This window comes from Elephantulus edwardii, unplaced genomic scaffold (assembly GCF_000299155.1).
Source record: "Elephantulus edwardii isolate Elephantulus edwardi_28Jun2011 unplaced genomic scaffold, EleEdw1.0 scaffold00037, whole genome shotgun sequence".
Taxonomy (NCBI): domain Eukaryota; kingdom Metazoa; phylum Chordata; class Mammalia; order Macroscelidea; family Macroscelididae; genus Elephantulus; species Elephantulus edwardii.
The window spans coordinates 11,901,459-11,922,879 of NW_006399787.1; the positions used below are offsets into that span (position 1 = coordinate 11,901,459).

General features: G+C 38.4%; 1 protein-coding gene across 1 annotated transcript in view; it reads right to left on the reverse strand.

Moving 5' to 3' along the window:
- LIN52 (lin-52 homolog (C. elegans)) overlaps positions 1-21,421 on the reverse strand; it is a 135,164-nt gene that overhangs the window by 108,205 nt on the left and 5,538 nt on the right. Inside the window, exons 2-5 of the mRNA XM_006884686.1 lie at positions 17,600-17,674; positions 15,159-15,196; positions 7,936-8,002; positions 6,026-6,109 (exon numbers count right to left, since the gene is read on the reverse strand). Of these exons, the coding sequence (XP_006884748.1) occupies positions 6,026-6,109; positions 7,936-8,002; positions 15,159-15,196; positions 17,600-17,674 (264 nt within the window). The remainder of the gene's footprint in view (positions 1-6,025; positions 6,110-7,935; positions 8,003-15,158; positions 15,197-17,599; positions 17,675-21,421) is intronic.

Sequence of the window (21,421 nt, forward strand, 5' to 3'; positions counted from 1 at the left end):
TGAAAATTAATAAAATATAATTATAGAAAAAAAAAAAGAAACCATTTGGCTTAATTGTCTTATCTCTCTTTCCTACTAGGTATTCATTTGTACCAGAGTGGTAATTGTTTTATTATTTTTCATACCCCCAACCCCCTTACATGTACAAAACAGGCACTCAAAAAAATTGCTCAAACATTTTTTCGTTTTCTATGGGTAAACTCACTAGGGGTAAATTTTTTTTTTTAAATGGGTAAATATTTGAAGACTTTATTTAATAAAATACTGCATTTCTTCTTGAAGAAAGACTATTTAGTCCAAGTTTACTTAATCATTTTAACTAACATTCTTGGCTTTAAATGAACACTGTTTAATACTGCACAGAAACTACCAGAGTTAAAGGGTACAAGACAAACTGAATTCACTTCTAGGGTCTTATACCCAGCTCTGGAAGCTGTTGAATAAAATTATACAATTTTTTTTTAATTTTCCCATTGTTGTTGTTGTTGTTATGTGCTCTCGAGTCACTTGCGACTCATAGCAACCCTATGTCCAAGAGCCTGAAAATCCTAAACCCTGCTCTATCCTGTGCCAACCTCACTGTTTGACACACCTACTCCCATTACCCTAATCACTGAATCGCTCCATCTCATCGATGGTCTTTCTCTCTTGTGCTGTCCCTCCACCCTCCCAAACATGATGTCCTACTTATCTTAATAAAAAGGAAAATGCTGTTTCTTATAATAGAGAAACTAAAGTACTCTTGCATCAAAAATTATACATTGAGAAAAGAATTGTTTAAAAAGAAACAAATCACGATGGCAAATGAAAAAGAAAACAGAAGTGTAAGAACCAAGAAATTTATCAACAAAGTTAGGCAAGCAGCCTAGCCTGGCAAACTCACAAGAATTTTTTTTTTCCTTTCTAACTAAATCAGAAATCCAGGTCAAGAGAGTGGAGGAAAAGCCAAATACAGTAAGACGCATACTGCCACCTAGAGGTGAAAGGCTAGATCACTTTTCTCCTCAAGGTCCAAAATCCAAGGCCAACTACCACGAGCATAGTAAACCTGTAGTAGAGTAAGGTTCCCATAAGATTCCCAAAGGTGTAAACCTTTATGAAAGCTGACTGCCTCATCTTTTTCCTGCACGGTGTACTGGCACTGGAACAAAAGACCTTTTTTAGTTAACAGCTAAATGTCTTAGCCAAAGTTAAGTGACTACCAAAGTTCCTTCAATCAGTCAAGCATAATAAACGTTAACTGTTAAAGTGGCAGGACTAAAGGGTACTTAGGAATAAAGCCAGACAAATAATATCAGGACCACAAAGAAGACTACACAGATGTAATAGATGCTGGTAATACTCTTTCCTCTCCCTCATAGGTTAGGGCAAAAAGCCCAGTAAATCTAATTGTTCTTTAAAATTTATTAAATGGGAAAGAATTTTTAAATATAAGTTGCTACTTTTTCAAGAACTACATGTGTTGAGGTTAGAGAGGTCTATTACACCAAAGGCTAACTCCACCAAAAGCATTTCTTTGACGGCAAAATTAAAGAAAGTTGGATGCACCAGAGTTTCTCCAATGTGAATGAACAGGATCAAGTATCTGGTTTGAATCAAGAAGTCTCAGTTTTTCTCAATAAAATGTTCCTTTTAAAAACTCTTGTAAAATTATTATATTTAGTCAAATAATGTTGTTGTTATATTCCATCGTAATAGTTTCACGAAAACTGTTAAAATGAATATATAAGCATAAAGCTTCTTTAAAGGTAAATATGATCTTACTTTTTTATAGAGTATAATCTCATTTACATTAATAACTTGTTTAGCCAATCTCTTCTTTATACTACAAGTTTATTTCAACCTCGTCCAAATGAGTATAAATTAAATTGAGATTTTTAATTTCTTTCATAACATGATTAACTATGTGTCAAAGAACAAATGCACCAAGTCCAATACCTTTTATTATAAAATACTTAACAAAGCTGATAAAAGATTCCACAGAAACCCCTGACCTAATGATAAAACAGTGAATGTTTTCCCCTAACATTAGGAACAAAACAAAGACATCCACTCTGGCTACTTATATCTGGAGATTTTAGTCAGGAAAAACAGGGAACTCTGGTGGCTTAGTGGCAAGGAGTTGAGCTGCAAACACAAAGTCACACACTTCGAATCCACTTGCTCCTCCATGGGAGAAAGATGGGCAATCTCCCCTCATGCTATTTACTATCCCTGAAAACTCCCTGACAGGTCAGCTATGAGTTTGTTCTGACTCAACAATACACACCAGCCAATACCTAACAGTCAGGACAATTAGCTGAGAAAATGGAATAAGACATCTAGACTGGAAAGAAAGAGAGAAAAGGCCCAAGCTTTAGCCTAGTTTCAAATAGCATGTTCTCGTGCTTTACTAATTTTCAAATCTATTTAAAAATATTTGACATATCACTCTGCAGGATTATTTAAAAGTTTGTCATCTTCAGCAAGGTAGCAGTTTGGGTTGATGGGGTTGGGGGAGGAGAATGGTCAGGGCAACCAGAAAAAAGTGAAATCTGCTAAGAATCAGTATTCAGTAGGAACTATGGTAATTTCCTGGGTCTTATGGGAAAAGCAATGCACTGCTGTAATTTACAAGGACTAAATCTGGGCCCAGGTCATGGAATACAGTTCTGGTAAGAGAGAGGAGTTCCAGATATCACAAAACTATTAAATGTTACTTCAAATCACTAAAACACCAACTATTCAGAAAAGAACCATTCCCAGACACTTCCACTTACTAAACTTTAAGTCAACAGCTTTGTTGAAGAAATTCTGTCATTTCTTTCTGTAGGCATGAGGAATCATTTTAATAAGAGGTGGATACTTACTATACCAAGTACTACCAAGAGCTACAAAACAACTCAAAATAGAAATCTTCCCTCAAAGAGTTACAATCAAGCTGAGTGCTAAACACATATTAAAAAACAATCCCTACGAAGAGTGATCAAAGTGTTCTACAAATGAAACAAACAAATTACTCAAGGACCAATCTGGGAGGTCAAGTTTTCCTTTCTAGTCACGCATTGCCACGCAGTCAGAACTGACACATAACAGACCTTCTAGCAGGCTGCTGAAACTAAATCACATAGAACAAGATTGCCCACCTTTCTCCCCTCAAGCCTCTAGTAGATTCAAACTGCTAGTGAGGCCTCACCTTTGGGTTGACATTGCAACTCCCTACACACTATGCCATCAGAGAGCTCCCCTTTCTAATATTATTTTCCACTGAGATGGAACTGACTTAAGTCAAACCTCCAGTGAGATTTCTAAGGCTATAAATCTCCCAGGAGAAGACTGCCTATCTTTGTTCTAGTAACAGAGAAGGACACGTTAATGAGGCAGACGCTGGGCTGAGTCCTAAAGGACAAGTAAAAGTTCTAATATCAGACCAAGGTCAGGGAGTTGTTGTTGTTGTTATGTGCTGTCGAGTCGTTTTCGACTCATAGCAACCCTATGCACAACAGCCCTAATAAACCCTGCTCTATCCTGCGCCAACCACACTGCCTCTGACACACCCATCCCGATTACCCCAGTCACCGAATCAATCCATCTCATAGAGGGTCTTCCTCTCCTGCGCTGTCCCTCCACCCTCCCAAGCATGATGTCCCTCTCCAAGGACCCGTCCCTCCTTGCAACGTGTCCAAAGTATGTCAGACGATGCCCCAGAATCCTTGCCTCCAAGGAGTAGCTTGATTTAATCCTCTCCAAGATCAATCTGTTTGTTTTCCTGGCAGTCCATGGTACATTCAGTACCCTTCTCCAGCACCACAGCTCAAAAGCATCCACTCTCCTTCTGTTGCTTGTTATGCATCAGAGAGTTGGACAATGACTAGAGAATGACTAGGGTCAGGGAGTAGATCCGAGAAAAGGAATACCACGCACAGAACTAAGAAGGCAAGAAGGGTTAATGTATATTCCAGGAATAGCAAGTACTTCAAATAGAAACTGCACTGTATTTTTGTAGGAGCAACGTGGACTAAAAGGCTAGAAATCGGGCTAGGGCAAGAGTCTATAACATTTATTATATCACGCGAAAGTGTTTGAATTGCTTGTGTATGTAATGAAGAGCTTCCAACAAGTCCCAAAGAAAAGAATAACATAAGTAAATTGAACTCTTAAAAAATTAAGCTGGCAGAGGCAGCCAAAACGGAATAGGGTAGATGAGAGGTAACTGCCACCATTCTAATGAAAGAGAAAGAGCAATGAACTAAGGAGGAAGTAACAGAAATGGAATCCTTTGTATGGTGCAGCAATTTTACTATTTCTGTACTTTTTGATATTTTAATTGGAAGCAGGAGTGGCATCCACTTCCTCAACAGCACACCTCTGGAAACTCTGTGAACTTTGATAAATGGTGATGGTTATGGAAGAGCTTCGGCCCTTTTGTTCATGGGGTTGCTATGAGTCGTGCTCAACTCGAAGGCAACCAACAACAACCCAACAACATATACTGTATGGGAGTTTCATACATATTAATTGCTAAATCAAGTCCCCATTACCTGGGAAGCTACAAATATCTGTAAGAAAGAAAACGTCCTTCCATTTCAAAATTGCACCCCAAAAGGGTAACTAAAAGGACAATCACCTCCCAAATGAAAGCATCAGTTTATCCTCCAAAAGACAGTGTTGTTGCCAGGAGCCCTGGAGGGCTCGCATTAGTTCTACACTAACATTTAACAATGCTCATGGGAAGTTACAAACAATCATGCTTTGAGGACAAATATTTCTTGCATTTTTTTTCCTTGCCATCATCTTTATCAGCACAGATATTTGCATGAAAACAGGATCATTGGTCCTTGGGGATTCATCAACTCTTACTGCTTATTTTTCATCCATGTCATTCTCTCAATTAATGCAGGAAAAGAGGATTGAGACATCGAAACACCAGATTAGGGTGTCAAGTAAAAGCCAACCCCTAGAGCAGATGAATAATCTACAAGGAACAAAAAAGATCTTGTTTTTATGCAAATATACTATACACAATAAAACAAAGAAAGACTGCATCCAGGAAGTATAATACATATCATTGTAATTCTTTACAGTTCTTAATTTAAAAACTGTTTTCTACATGCCAGCTAAATTCACTATGATCAAGGAAAATGACACTTGGTTGCAAAGCACTGCTAATGTTGAATAGGCTGAATTTTGACTAGAATATATATGTATTTTAAAAAATCTCTGCTGTGCTCACAGAACTCATTTGGCAGGGACAAGTGTTTTTGTTCCTGAGTTTTGGTTTAGTGCTTCAAGTACAATTTATAAAGAAATAAATTTAAGCTAACAAAAAGGAGAGCAGACAGGAATGAACCAGGATTTTTAAAGTATTATCCATAATTGCAGATAAGTTGCTTGTCTGTCCTTTATCTTTCCCTTTGAGGAACCAACCCTTCCCCATTCCATGAAATCTGAGAAAGACTAACCCTTCTACTCTGCATTTGTACCCAGGAGTAAACCCAGGACTTAGGCTGAGTCCATGAATGAGAAAGATGTGAGAGGTCTTTACTGGAGAACTCTTTTAAATAAAAGACAGGACTCTTTTAGGGATAAGACTGAAAGATACATAAATAAGAATTCCTTTTGGACACATTATTCAGTTATAGGGGGAAAAGGTAAACAAATGCATGAATGAAGATACCTGATCTAAAACAAAAGCCAGAAGACCAAACCCCAATGATTTCAAGAATTATTGATCCAGACATCTCTATCCTGGATTTTTGAGTATACGAGCTAATTAAGCCCCTCTTCGCTTACGCTATTTTGAGAAGCTGTTCTCTTAAAAGTCAAAGAATTCCAGTAAGCTTTTACTGCACAGAGAAAAATAATTTGTTACCCCGTAAGCCCAGTAATTCTTCTAGCCCGTTCTATTATAAAAGATACATTTTATCAACTTCTTGTCAGAACATGTATCTTTTTTCCCTAACAAAGATATACCTTCAATTTTTAGTAGAACTCATCATGCAAAATACAATCAATATCCCTGAATAAAAGCAATCCTGTTACTCACACTCATCCAGGCCCAGCTGATAGGCCAGGTTCTGTAGACCTCGTACCTTCTCCATCAAGTTAGCCGTGGTCAGACTGCCCAGTTCTGAAACAGAAGCATTTCTTTCAATACTATTTCTCTCCACTCTTCTCAATATACCTCAGCTGGGACCTTGTTACAGAAGTTTTCCAGTTATTTTGCTTAATTCCTGTGGCATAAGTAGGTAATGGTGAATCTATTCTTTCCCACCCTCTCTCCTCAAAACAAACCAATAAATTATTCCATTCTTACAAAATGTCTCAGATAATTTTATTCATTTAATGTGAAAATAATTAGCATAAAAACAATAGCAAATTAAATGATTTATAATGATGCTAACGTCCTCATTTTCCTATTTCTTTTGCCTTCAGTACAAAATGGATCAATCTCACTCACTGCTCCAGAACTCACAGCATGGGAGGAGACTTCCCATCTTTCTCTCAAGGAGACACTGGTGGATTCAAAACATCAGAGAGGTGTGGCCTTTGGATTAGTAGTGTAACTCCCTGTGGACTTTCAAGAGCTCCCATAAAATGAACACATCATTAAAATATGAAACATCGGGACTGGATGTAGAACCAAACCTTGCAAGTTAATCTCTATCTTGTAAAATGAACATTATCTCCACTGCCTCTTTTTAAGTATACATTATAAATTGAGAACAAACAAAAACTTATTACTGTTCCCCAATTTCTCTAAATTCAGAAAATATAAATTCAAGCCTACCCTTCAAACAAATTCCTATAAATTTTCTTTTCTATTTAACCAGATAAAATGGCAATTTAAAAAAAAAATTTGTTTGTTTATTTTTACATCTTATTCTTCTAGATTTCATTTCAATAGTACTCAATTCTTTCTAGGCTTAAATATAGGTTAATTTGCATGTAACACAATGCTATGATCCTCTATTTGATTTCTAAAGTTTCCTTTGAATACATACTGATCACACAAGCATCTTTTTGGTGCATTAGAACAATGAACATGAGATGTCCTTGAGACTTAATTTTTCCAGGGCTGAAAGAGAGGATTTAAGCATCTGCATTTAAGCATTTCATACAGAACAATGAATTACTTCTGGAATCAAATAAAGGTGTCTTTATCCTCCCACTTATCATGTCACAGTCATTATACCTGGCACAAGTAGACTTTCTGGATCTGTTCAGCTTCCTAAATAGCTCAAGAATACCAGCTTTTAACCTTAATTTCAGTCTATTACTTCACAAGCATCATGAATCTTATCAACCAAAGGATGATCAAAATATAAAGAGCAAATAACCAAGGAAAATTAATGATTTTTAATTTAAATTTCCACTTCGTGATTAGGTTCTGAGCCATTTATCAAACAATAGTATTCTCTACTTACAGTATTCTTCATTGAAGAACTTAATAGGACAGGAAGAAATAAAAGGTCTTAACCCATTAAAAGTTGGTTATTTAATAGCACTAACAAAACTATACAGCATTAAGTCCTAATTATGCAGTTGCATTGTAGACAAAAAGAAAATTAGGCACATAGAAGATCCGAGTTCGAATTTTAAGTCTTGCAAATGTTGGTGAAACCACCTAAGAACCTTGGGTAACACACCTCAATCACTGGAATTATATGAGAATAAAATGAGAAAACTATGTGAAAGCTTTTTCGTAACTGTAAATGTTTATATAGTAATTTAGCAACAGATGATTGAGTCTTGAATTGGCAGGATTTGCACATATGGAAAGAGTAGAGAAAGGAATTTAGGCAAGAAGAACTGGGGGAAAGTATGATTAAATGAGTTGTTTCACTGAAGCTTAAAATACTACCAGAGAAAAATGATCAAAAAACTGCAAAAGTAAGGATCTGCAGAGAGGAATAAATGTTAGTGTACAAGTTGGAAGTCATTATAATCACTTACCTTTCAACATGTCAATATCGTCCCGCTCTATTTCAGCCATCCATTTCGGTGGAGAGCTAGTAATGGGCTGTCAGGAAATAAGAACATATCCATTCAGACTTATTTTGAGTATGAAGATACCTGGAAAACTTTAATTCCAAAAGACTGAACTCTTCCAGGTTCAGATATGGCCTGTAGAAACTCATCTTACAAAACAACACTGCTCATCTAGAAACAAAAGTTTATTGGGAATAATCAGAGACTGTAAAAAGGGCTACTGAATTTCCATTTGAGGTGATGAAAACTTCTGGCTATAGCACACTATCATATTTTAAGGTACTGCCTCCCCTTAAGAGAGTGAACCCCTTCTAAAAATAGCTTTAGTTTTCGATTGTGCATGTAATTAATGCCACTCAACGGTACATTTTAAAAATGGTCAAAATAGCAGTTTTTTAAAAATTTCATATTTTTTAATATTTAACAGAACAGCAAGCAACAAATGCTGGCGAGGTTGTGGAGAAACTGGAACCCTGATTCACTGTTGGTGGGAGTGTAAAATGGTGCAACCCCTGTGGAAAGCAGTATGGCGCTTTCTCAAAAAGTTGCAAATAGAGATACCATTTGACCCAGCAATTCCACTACTGGGAATATACCCTGAAGAGACCATAGCTGACATCCAAGCAGATATATGCACACCCATGTTCATTGCAGCTTTGTTCACAATAGCAAGGAGTTGGAAACAACCTAAGTGCCCATCAACAAACGAATGGATAGAGAAGCTGTGGTATATCGCACAATGGAATACTATGCTGCATTAAAAAACAAGGAACTCATGCAATATTATTCAAAATGGTTGACTCTGGAGAACATTATGCTGAGTGAAATATCCCAGTCACAAAAGGACAAATATTACATGATGCCACCATTGTAGAATGGGACTGTCCTTGGGGTTGGGGAGAGACTGAGTAAGATGGGTTCAATAATGTATACTGCACTGAAACAGAGGAAGGAGAAAACTGTTTAAAAGAGATATATAACTAGGTATTTCTGTCATCACAGGAGACTAGAGCGAGGGCTACATGGTGGAGGGGACCTGGGGGAGGGTGTGTAAAACAATGAAAGAATCCTTTCTTTTACTTTTCCATAATTTTTTACTCATGTACTTATAACTTGTTAGTCAAATTTGTGTCTTCTAGGTTGCAACACCCCCATGATACATCTTCAAGGATATGAACATGTACAGCCAAGCACAATCAATAAGAGTGCATCTAAATTCCAAAATCAATCTCCATAATAGTCTATGTGTTTCCTACTGCCAAAGGGGCCCTTTAGAGTAGTGAGAGAAGATCTTCACCCTGAAACCCACAGCGTCCCTTTTCAGCAGGAAGTAGCTAAGAGAATACGCCATCCCCTTTTCCTTATGACTCAGGGTGAAGTCTCTCTCAGAGAGGAGTGATAGGGAATGGCAAAGGACACACTGACAAAGAAGATTAATCAGAACTGGCTTTGACAAGCACTGTGGCATTTGGACAAGAACAAACTGGGAGGAGGGTAGAGAGAATAGTGCAACAATGAATGAATGGAAACCCAAAATCTCTGTAAATGTTTATGAAAATTAATAAAATATAATTATAGAAAAAAAATTTCATATGTATATGCTGCCACAATTAAATGGGGGAAAATACTGATCATCTTTAAAGTTGGCTTTGGAAGAATTAGGTATAAATACTATTATTGTTTCATGCATATGAGTTAGTATAGCAATGAAAAAAATTACTTGCAACTCAACTCTTACTAAAGACATCATATTGATGATCTAAAACGATTTAGAACCTCTCAGTCAAAGGGGAAAATTCAAAATATTGGGTATGAGAAAATCTTCAAATTAAATGAGAAAAGACTAGAATGGCCATCATTTGAAACATCACCATTTCAATGTTGAAGTTCTAGAAAACTTAAAATTATCTTTTCAGTTCTGAAAATGAGCGAAGGGAGTAAATTCGACCGTATTTCTAACTCTCTAGTGAGAAGCTGCACAAAATCAAATGCCATGAAGAAGAGATCCAAGCTGTACCTCCCACATCTCTTTTCCTCATAGCTAGCCACTCTCACAGCATTTCTTCTCTCACCTGGCCACTCAGAATTAGGTGAGAATTCATCTTTGGACATCCTGTATCAAGTTTGGTGTCTTAGTGGACAGAAAAGGGCAACACATCTGTGAAGTCCAGGCTCTGGGTGGCTGAGTGACAGAAAAGCTGCACAAGAAGTCGATGAAGAAGGGCCCAGCACCAGGGGAGACTGAGCTGGGGAGAAAGGAGCTGCCTTAAGTGCAGGTGTTTGTGTCAACTCTGAGCCGACAGCTGGCACCCAGGACCTGTCCCACGTGACCATGGATGCTGTGAGTTGACACAAAGTGGTCAAGGATGTATTCTCACCTAATCCTGGGTGGTCAGGGTGAGTGAGGAAATGCCACGAGAGTGTAATTCAACGACGATGTGAAAGCTTTTTCGTAACTGTAAATGTTTATATAGTAATTTAGCAACAGATGATTGAGTCTTGAATTGGCATGATCAATGACAATTCTGATGAAGGCTCAGAAGAAGAGCATTTTAAGACCACAACTAGACAACTAGAACCAGCGGCCAGGAAACAGCAACAGCAGAACGAGGAGTCCTGTGCAGAGATGGAGGCTGCCGAGACATCGCAACATTCCGACCCACAGAGCCAAACTACTGAATGTTTTCTATTGGGACTCTTCCTGGTTGAGTGCGAGCATCTCAGCACTTGTCATCTGAGCAGGGCTTGAGTTAGAAAGGTGAGTGCCTCTGGGTCTAAGCTTACTGGCAAAGTCGTGTGCCTTCAGGTAATTCTTGGTGTTGTGGTGTTCTAGTGCTAAGAAGACACGCTGCAACCCCAAAGGTACATGATTTGGATCGACCAACTGCTTGACAGGAGAAGGATTTACTGTCTCTGAAAACCCGCTAGAAAGCCAGCTATGAATCAGTTCCAAACTGACATACAACAATGAAAACACTTTGGTGGCCAAGTGGTAAGAAGTTGTACTGCCAACCCTAAGGTTTATGGTTAAAAAACACTAGTTGCTCTGAGGAGTGAAGAAGGTCAAACTGCCGAATGATTTATTAGCTGCTGAAAATCCGGTGGAGGGTCAGCTACAATTCAGTTAGGAAAGCTTTCCAGCATTTACTGGAGCATGACAAGAGGCCATGCTGGTCTTTTCAAAAGACCAAAAAACATGAAAAACAGAGCTGCCTCAGTCTCCAAGCAAGCTTACAACCCCTTGGTCTCAAAGTGGAGGACCATGGCTTCTGGGGTTTCTAAGGGTGGGGTCAGTTTCCTAGGTGTCAAAGAGTCAAATCTTTGCCAACCTGATTCCAGAATGTGGGCTGCCATGAAGATGAGAACTGCCTAAAGCTGCCATGCCTGAGGCGGCAGACCAATGAATGGGACATGGTCAGAGGAGGAAGCAGGATCACTACTAGGCTGGACAAGAATGGGACTGCCCGAAGCCTAAAGGCATAGATGGAGTAGGCCTAGAAGGCAGGGCTGAAGCCCAGGTGAAGGGGACTCCACTCTGAGCACTGAGAAAATGGCCAACATCCAGAAACCAGAGGCCAGAGCCACTGCATAGATGACCTCAGAAAATTGAAAAACCTTGAGGTTATCTGAATTTACACTAGCAAACTGGACTTGCGTGGTGTCACTGTTCATTCTTTCCCTCTGACTTCTCCCATTTATAATGGCAATTTCTCCTTTGTATGTTTCTCATCTTTGAACTCTGGAGGCTCATAAGTTGCACTCTGGATTCATAGGTGAGGAGGAATTTTGCCCCAGGAGAGAATATGGACATGGACTTGATTTAATACTTTCATGATGACATAATGGGATTAAGTGTTTTGTATGTGACACGGATATGAATTTTAGTGATGAAATGTAAATTCAAGGATATGAATTCCAAAGAGTGGAATGTCATGGATTGAACTGTATCCTCCCAAAATACATGTAGATATATAATGATCACCAATGAGCTGTTAAACCAAACAGTTTAAGAGGATTAAGGGCAGAATGCAACACTATCTACTCTCTTCTCAGAGCTATTCAAATGTAAAGGAAGTTCCCCTAAAGAGAGGATGATAAAACCTTTTATATAGTTAGAGACAAAAGCAGAGCAAAGGAAGCCAAGGGAGGTGATCTAATCATGGAACAAGGTGCATCCTTTTGGACATAGGTGCCTGCCCTGCTCCTTGATACTGTGGAAAGCCAAAACATATGGAGGTCTCCAAGGAACACTGGGCCAATGGATGCTGAAGGAAAGAAAGACCCCTCCACATCCAGCAGAGAGAAAGGGCTGGAGTTAGAAAATCAGAAAGAAAAAAACTCGCTCCTTATTTCTCAAGCTGGAGGACCTGAAGAACAAATTCAAGCCTCAAGCTGCAATACTTAAAGATGCTATGGGTAAAATCTTGAATGATCTAGGAAGCATCAAAAGAAGATTGGAAGGAATACATTGAGTCACTGTACCAAAACGAACTGGCTGATACACATTTCAGGAAGAAGTGTATGATCACGAACAAGTGGTAACAAAGGAAAAAGTTCAAGTTGCTCTGAAAGTACTGGCAAAAAATAAGGCCCAAGGAATTGATGGAATACCAATCAATATATTTCAAAAAACTGACGCAGCTCTGGATGTGCTCACCAGGTTATGCCAAGAAATCTGGAGAACAGCAACCTGCCCAACTAACTGGAAGAGATCCATATTTATTCCATTCCCAAAACAGGTGATCTAACAGAACATAGAAATTATTGAACAATATCATTAATATCACATTTAAGCAAAATTTTGCTGAAGATGATTAAAAAACAACTAGAGCAGTACATCAACATAGAACTGAAAGAAATACAATCTGATTTTAGAAGAGGACTAGGGGTATTGCTGTTGATGTTAGATGAATCTTGGCTGAAAGCAGAGAGTACCAGGAAGATGTCTATTTGTTTTATTGACTATGCAAAAGGCAGTTGACTATGTAGATTACAACAAATTGTATGGCTTAGATTGAGAAAAATGGGAATCCCTGAACATTTCATTGTGCTCATGCAAAATGTACATCTAGAGCAAGAAGCAGCTGTCTGAACAAAGCAAGGGAGTACTGCATGGTTCAAAATCAAGAAAGGAATGTGTCAGAGATGCATCCTTTCTGCATACCTTTTCAATCTATACGCTGAACAGATCATGTAGGAGGCTGGACTTTATAAAAATAATGTGACATTGGGATAGAAGGAAGACTCATCAACTACCTGTGTTGTACAGATGACAAAACTTTGCTCGCCAAAACTGAGGAGGACTTGAATCATTTGCTGCAGAAGATCAAGGACTGAAGCCTTCAATATATTGAATTGCATCTCAACATCAAGAAAACAACGATCCTCATCAACAAGGCCAAGAGGCAGCATCATCATAGATAAAGATTAAAGTTAATAATTTCATCTTACTTGGGTTCACAATCAACCCCCTTGGCACCAGCAGTAAGGAAATCAAAAGATGAGCTGAACTGAGAAACTCTACTGTCAAGGATCTCTCCAGAATGTTAAAGAGAAATGATGTTAGTCTAGAGACTAAGGTGTGCCTGATCCAGCCCATGATCTTCTCAACTGCTTGCTATGCATCTGTCAGCTGCACAGTAAATAAGGATGAGAGAAGAATCATCAATTCATTTTGAGTTGTGGTTCTGGAAAAGAATATGGACTGCCAAGAGAACAAACAGATCTGCCTGGAGAGGGTGAAACCAGGTTGCTTCTTGGAAGCAAAGATTCTGAAGCTCTGTCTCACATACTTTGGTCATGCTGTCAGAAGGGTGGAGGGTCAGCGCAGAAGAGGAAAATCCTGGATGAGATGGATTGACACAATGACAATGGCAAAGGGGTCAGGTGTGTCAGAGATAGCACATAACAATAAAAATAAACTAACAAGAAAAGTTGTGGTGTTAGAGAAGACTACTGAATGTCCCATGAACTGTTACTGACACAACGAGTTTGCGCATATCAGAGATCATGTTATTGTTTTGTATCACAAAGACTCATAGAGACCCTATGAACAAGGGACCTGGACCTTGCCCTATCCTGTGCTACCCTCACTATCTCTGATATTCTTGAGTCCATTGTGATAGCCATTGTTTCAATCCTTCTTGCTTAAGGTCTTCTTCTCTTACACAGTCCTTTTCCAAGACTAGCCCGAACATTTTGGTTGTACTTTCCCTAAGACATAGGAACAAAGGTTCCTTTGGCATTCCATAGGATATTCAGTACTATTCAACACAACTCAAAGGCATCAATTCTTCTGTCATTCTTAGTCACTGCCCAACTTTTAGGTGCAATTTTCTACTTCAATGCAATTTCAGCCTCTGAAAACCACTGTAGGGTCAGCTTTGAGTGAATTCCACCTTGATGGCAATGAAAGGAAATGACAAGATGAGAGACCCTACAGTTTTGTTCTGTAGGGTAGCCATGAGTTTAAATTAAGTCATTTAGCAGTAGTAGGCTTGGGGTTTTGGTTTTTCTTTGGTTTTGGGATATGTGGCATATTATGACCTTAATTTACACTTCCTCAGAGGACTGTTCGTTTGGTTTTAACAAAACAAACACCTGTTTACAGTTTATTGTTGTTTGCTATCCTGAGATCTGAACTCTGCCCATGAAGTCTGTCATTAGAGTTCAGATCCTTTCCGAGTGGTTGTACATCACACAGGAGGAGGGTGCCCATCTTTCTCCAGGGGAACTAGCTGGTGGATTTAAATCACCAGAGAGGTCCCACTTTTAGGTTAGCAGCACACTTCCCTATATGCCACCACAGCTCAAACAGAAGAGCTTCAAAATTCAAGTCTGGGCAAAAAGAGTATATCAGCAGTTATGTTCACTATCTCAAACTGAATTTCAAATTGAGAAAAGAAGTTAACAGATAAAGGCAAAAATGCTTTTGGACCAGAATATGAAAGTATCATCAATTAAAATAACGATTAGTACAAAAAGATTTCCAGGGCTGGGGTTATAAGATTATTTAAAGGCTCTGGGCTCTAACTTATTGTGCATGAGGTCACTATGAGTCAGAGTTGACTCAATGGCACATAACAACAATAATGACCCTTGAAAAGAAAAAGAAATGAGATATTTGAGTTTTTACCAAGGAGAGAAATTTTATATGCATTTCATTAAGTAAACAAGATAATACTTACACTTTTGAAGGAAGCTGCAAACTCAGCAACACCTGGTACTGAAAAAAGAATTTAAAAAAAATATCATTCATTCAATAAATACGCATGTGCCTTAGGTATAGAGGACTCAAATAATAAGAAAACAGCCTTGCCCTTCAGGAGCTGAAAGTCTGAAAGAGGAAAGAGAATAGATCAATAACTACAATATTGTCTAAGTGTCCCAAGAAAAAGATCAGAGGCTGTTGGAAGACTAATAAAAGTATAACTTGGACGAAAGGGACAAGAAGATGCTTCAACTGAACCCTGAAGAATCAGGACTTGGCCAGATGGGAGGGGAAGATACAATACCTCTTACAAAAAAGTTTAGATCAAATTTCCTTTCTAGGCATACTGCTGTTCTTTCAATTCAATTATTTCTTTTACTGTCTCATAGAAATAATTAAAAAACAAAAAAAAAAAGAATCAGTTACTGTTCAATCTTGCTAACAAAGAAATGCAAACTAAAAATAATAAAGATCAATAACATCCAATACTGGCAGGTTTGTAAGGAAATGAGTACTCTCATCCATAATTATCTTCTTCAATGTTTATAAAGGTATGTGCAAAGATATTTACTGTTAAATTTTTTGTAAAATCAAAAACAGACTATAACTTAAGTTTGAAAATAGAACATGAATATATAAACCATGGTTCACCTACACAACAGAATACAATGCAGTCACATAAAACAGTGAAGGAGATCTATAAGTTACTGTTATTTAATCCATTTCCAGTGATAGCTATTCTATAGTGGGTTATCTATTAGTGACAGATAAGCATTATCTGATAGATAATGGTTACTAGATAGATAGAAAATAGATAATGACACTATTAGTGACAGATATGGGGTTATAGGTGCTAATCTTTCTTTATAGGAGCAGATCACCACATCTTTATTGGTGGAACCACTGAGGAGATTTCAACCATCAAGTTTTTGTTAATAGTCATGGACTTAACTGTTGCATCACCATGACTTCTTAGATGTACACACTAACATGAATTGCTCAGGTAATAAATTAGTAGGTGAAATGAGTTAATGTGAAGATTATATGATCCTATCTGGTGGCTTAGTGGTAAGGAGTTACATTGTCAACTCAAAGGCACCTGGTTCAAATCCACTACCTGCTCTGCGGGAGAAAGATGGGAAGGCTTCCATATAATTAATCGCCTCTGAAAATCCACTGTTACAAGGCCAGCAATGAGTCAGTTCTAACCTGATGGCACGTAACATTTTATCAAACTATCTATATACTTTAAACTAGATTTTCTTATCTGTAGGAAGCAAAATCTTAAACTGTTTCCTATCATGTCCTGGTCCATCTCATCTCACTAATGCCTGTTGTTGTTGTTGTTGTTGTTGTTGTTGTTGTTGTTGTTATGTGCCATCAAGTCGATATTCATGTGTTCCATTTCATTTTTAACAATTTCCAATTTTCCAACATTCAAGCTACATACATTCCATGTTCCAATTATTCAATGATACTTTAAACAGTTTGTTATTGTTTTTCCTCATTTCAATTGAATTCCAATTTGGGCTTTACCATTACACAACTATCCTCTTTCTTTATTGTTCATAGGGTTTTCAAAGGCCTATTATTTAGGAAGTAGATGGCCCATCCTGCTTCCTGGTCTGTCTTAATTTAATTAGCAAGCTCCACCAAAACCTGTCCACCATGGGTAACCTAAAGGGCATTTGACACACCACAGGCACAGATTTCAGTCTCATAGCAACCCCAAGTTATCTCAGTACAGTAAACTGACAGACAAGTGCTGTACCACTTAGAACAATGATGCTACGCATCTGAGAGCTGGACAATGAATAAGGATGACAGAAAAATAAATGGCACCTTTGAGCTGTGGTGTTGGAGAAGAGCACTGAATAACCCACGGACAGCCAAGAAAACAAATAAATATGTCTTGGAGAGGGTGCTGCTGTGGTGCTCATTTGAGGCAAGAATGATGAGGCATGAGCCTTCACCCCATACACTTTGGGCATGTTGCCAGGAGGTGCTATTCCTCAGAGAAAGAAAAAATGGTGGGAAAAGTGGAGGGCTGGTGAAAGAAAGGAAGACCTTCAAGCAGGTGGACTGACATGGTGACTGCTGCAGTGGGCTCTTGTGTGTCATGAAGTGTGAGGACAGCACAGGATAGAACAGGTTTCAAATCTTTGGTTCACAGGGTTGCTATGAGTCATACTCAGCTTGATGGCACTTAACAACAACAACATGTCTTGAGTGTTCTGGAAAAAGAGAAAAGTAGTAAGTAGTAAACTAGTAGATAATTATTAACTCTGGACCACAGAACTCAGTAAGACTCTTTGAAATAAAAAATAACTTATTTATAGTTAAATGATACCTCTCAAAATCTCCCCACAAAAGCACTAGATCAGAGTCAATTCCAATGTCAACAAATCAAAAACTTACATTGTTCTGGCCAAAGGTCTGGGGAGGCACGGTCAAGTTTTTCAAAACTTAGCAAAGATGTTTCCAGATCTGTCCCTAGAACAAAACATCAAGAAATCAAGAATGAGCTAAAGATGCAAAACACATTCATTTCTATCTTAGGATATTTCACTCTTGAAGAGAGTAACAAACCAGAGAACTCTCACTTGGAAATCTAGAGACGTGAGGTAATTACCGTTATTACTAAGTCATGATGTAATACAAATAGCATCCCTCCCATCAAACTTCAGTTTTCTGACCTCTAAAATGGGAGTGTTATTTTATTGAGATAAAAGAGAAATGAACAACAACAAACCCACCTTTATTTCCTGACCTTTCTCCCAATTACAATCAATTGAGTGTCCTATTCTGATGAAAGACACCTCTCTGCTAGGACTCTCATGCCATCTTCTCTTGCATGTCAAAGATGAAACCTTGAGTAATAAACTCTCTTGTATGCCATCAGTTTCTACCTTCACAACTAGCTCATACTCAGCAGCAGGACAGTTTTAGAATTTCTTTTTCTTTAAAACAGTTCTCCCTTGCCTATGTGATCTCCTTCCTCTACATAATCTCAACAAAAGCTTTAAAGTTTTCACATCTCCTACTCTCTCCTTATTATTAGGTACCATTGAGTCGAGTACAACTTAGAAACCCTATGAAAAACAGAGCAGAATCCTGTCCTATCCTGTGCCATCCTCATCATCTCTGACACACTTGAGCCCATTGCTGCAGTCATTGTGTCAATCTATCTGGTTCAGAGTCTGTCTCCCCATGCCAAGCTTTCCACGCATGATATCCCTTCTCCAAGGAAGAGCTTCTCCCAGCAACATGGCCAGAACATGTGAGATGAAGCTCTGCCATCTTTGCCTCCAGGGAGTACTCTGGCTGCACCTTCTCCAAGACAGATCTGTATGTTCTCTTGGCAGTCCATGGGATATTGAGTACTCTTCTCCAACACCACCAGTTCAAAGGCATCAATTATTCTTCTGTCATCCTTATTCATTATCTAGCTTTCAAATGTATAGCAAGTGACTGAAAAGATCATGGCTTGAATCAGGAGTCTTCAAATTGACAACATTGCTCAATAATTTGGAGAAATCCCTGACTGCAGGTGTTCCCAGCACAATATATCTCCTGATTTTGACTGCTGGTACCAAGGGTGTTGATTTGTGGGTCCAAGTAAGATAAAGTTGCTGTCAGTCTCAAGCTTTTCTCCATTTAGCATGATGTTGCCTATCAGTTCAGTGGTGAGAATTTTTATTTTCTTTTAGAGAATGGAAGATGCTGAGATGTAATCCATATTGAAGGCTTTAGTTTTTTATCTTCAGCAGCAAGCAACAAGAAGATATTCCCTCCTTAATGTAACAGTAATAGAGCTCTGTCCTTAAATATACAGAAATTGCTCTTGTCAAGGTCATGTATGACTTGTGTTTCTAAATCTAGGAGTCATTAATGTCTCTGTTGCCTTATGTGACCTCTTTGCTGCATAAACACAAACTACTCTCCTTGAAAACATCTCACTCTCAGCTTCTCTGAAACCACTATACTGGCTTTTCTCTTGGACTTTTTTTCAGGTGTTCTCCTCTCCCAAGCATCATTTAGCTCACTTCACTCTATCTAAAACGTCCTAAGTGGGGGGAACTCCAAAACTTCCTAAGGAAATTTATCTAGACCTATAGCTTTTTTTGTTACTGCTGGGTGTTGTCAAGCTGATTATAACTCATATTAACCCTATGAACAAAGATCTGAAGCTTTCCCTATTCGCATCATCTTCATGATGTCTGTCATGTTCAAGTACACTGTGGTGGTCACCACATCAATCCTTCTCATTGAGGATGGAGAAATTACAATTCAAAGTGGTCCCATATACCACAGATTGGAACTTTGATTTATCATTGCCATCCTTATAACACCTGCCACACTCAAGGCCACTGCTGCAATCACTGTGCTTATCCATCCACATGAGAATTTTCCCCTCCTTTTTCCCGGATCCTCTATTTTCCCCAGCATGTTGTCCTTCTCCAAGGACTGGCCCCTCCTGACAACATGCCCAAAGTATGTGATAGGAAGTTTCACCATCCTTGACTCAAAGGGGCTACCTGGTTGCACTTCCTCTAAAACAGACTTGTTTTTTCTTTTGGCAGTCATGGGATACTCAATACTTTTTTTAAACACTATAATTCAAAAGGCATTCACTCTTCTGTCTTTTTTATTCATTGTAAAACTTTCAGACCTATATGAAATAACTGAAAATACTATGGCCTGTGTCAGTCTCTAAACTGACATCTTTACTCATTAAAGAGATCCGCGGTAGATTTCCTCACTGCAATGCATCCATTGATTTCTTGACAAGTAAAATGAGACCTTTTCTCCATCTACCAACTTCAAGTTTTCTCCATCTATTATGATGTTGCCTGCTAATTTTAATTCAGGCCATGGTCTTTCTGATTACTTGCTATGTATCTGAGAGCTGGGCAATGAATAAGGATGACAGAAGAGCTGTGGTGTTGAAGAAGAGCACTGACTATCCCATGGATGGTCAGGAGAACAAACAGATATATCTTGGAGAGGATGCAGCCAGAACACTCTTTGGAGGCAAGAATGATGAGGCTTTGCCTCACATACTTTGGGCATGTTGCTAGGAGGGGCTATTTCTTGGAGAAGGACATGATACTGGGGAGGATGGAGAGTTGGCGAAGAAGAGGAAGACCCTCAACCAGGTGGACTGACGTGGTGACTGCTGCAATGGGCTCTTCTGTGTCAGGAAGAGTGAGGATGGTGCAGGATAACAGGGTTCAGATCTTTTGTTCATAAGGTTGCTATGAATCGTGCCTGACTCAATGGCACGTAACAACAACAAGTGATTTTGCTATAGTCTTTATGATGATCTCTATGACAATGATTCTACATTTCTATTTCCACTCCCAACCTTTGCCTCCTCTGAAATTCAGTTACATGTCTTATGCATCCTAATGGACAGCTGGTACCTTTCTCCATTTGCAAATGTAAAAATCCCTGGAATCTATTATGTTCAAAACATACTCTCTCTCCATCTTCTCCATCTCACTATGAACCAAATTCTCAAACTAAAAACCTACATTTCTCACTCTCCCACAAACAATCAATAGCTGTAATAGTCTCTATCTTTAATATACACCCTGAAATCCTATTAGTACAAGGACCCTTCACTTCTCTCTTGGACTATCTATCAACAGTCTCTCAACAGGCCGCTCTACTTTTATTGTTACTCACCCCAACTCTAGTCTCTACAAAATAGCCATTTCTGACTTTTTATTTTTTTTTCATTTCTGACTTTTTAAAAACATCAATTAGTTCATGTCAAGTCCAGCTTAAAGAATTTCCCCCAGCTTAACTTCTTCCTAATTAAATCCATGAAAATAGATTTACCCTGTCTCATAAAAAGTCCTAAATAGTCTTTACTTAATTCTTTGATACCATCTCCTCTTCACTCACCCTCTGGCACACAGTAATGCTCAATACTAACAATAACAGTTAACACTGTGTGTTCAATGTGATAAAGGGATGCAAAGGTTAGTCCATCAAATGCTATAAATAGTGATTATAAATAATCACATTTTCAAAAATCTGCGGGGGGAATCTATGGACTTGCTCCCTACAAAAATATGAATGCACACACATATATATGTACACACACAACTTTTCATCATATATATTTCTCTAAACCAAGTTTTTTCAGGGAATTTTTTATGTCATCCTATTAGGTAAAGAAAACAACTCTGGGGGAAGGGGTGGGCAAGGAGAAAAGTGCAACAATGAATG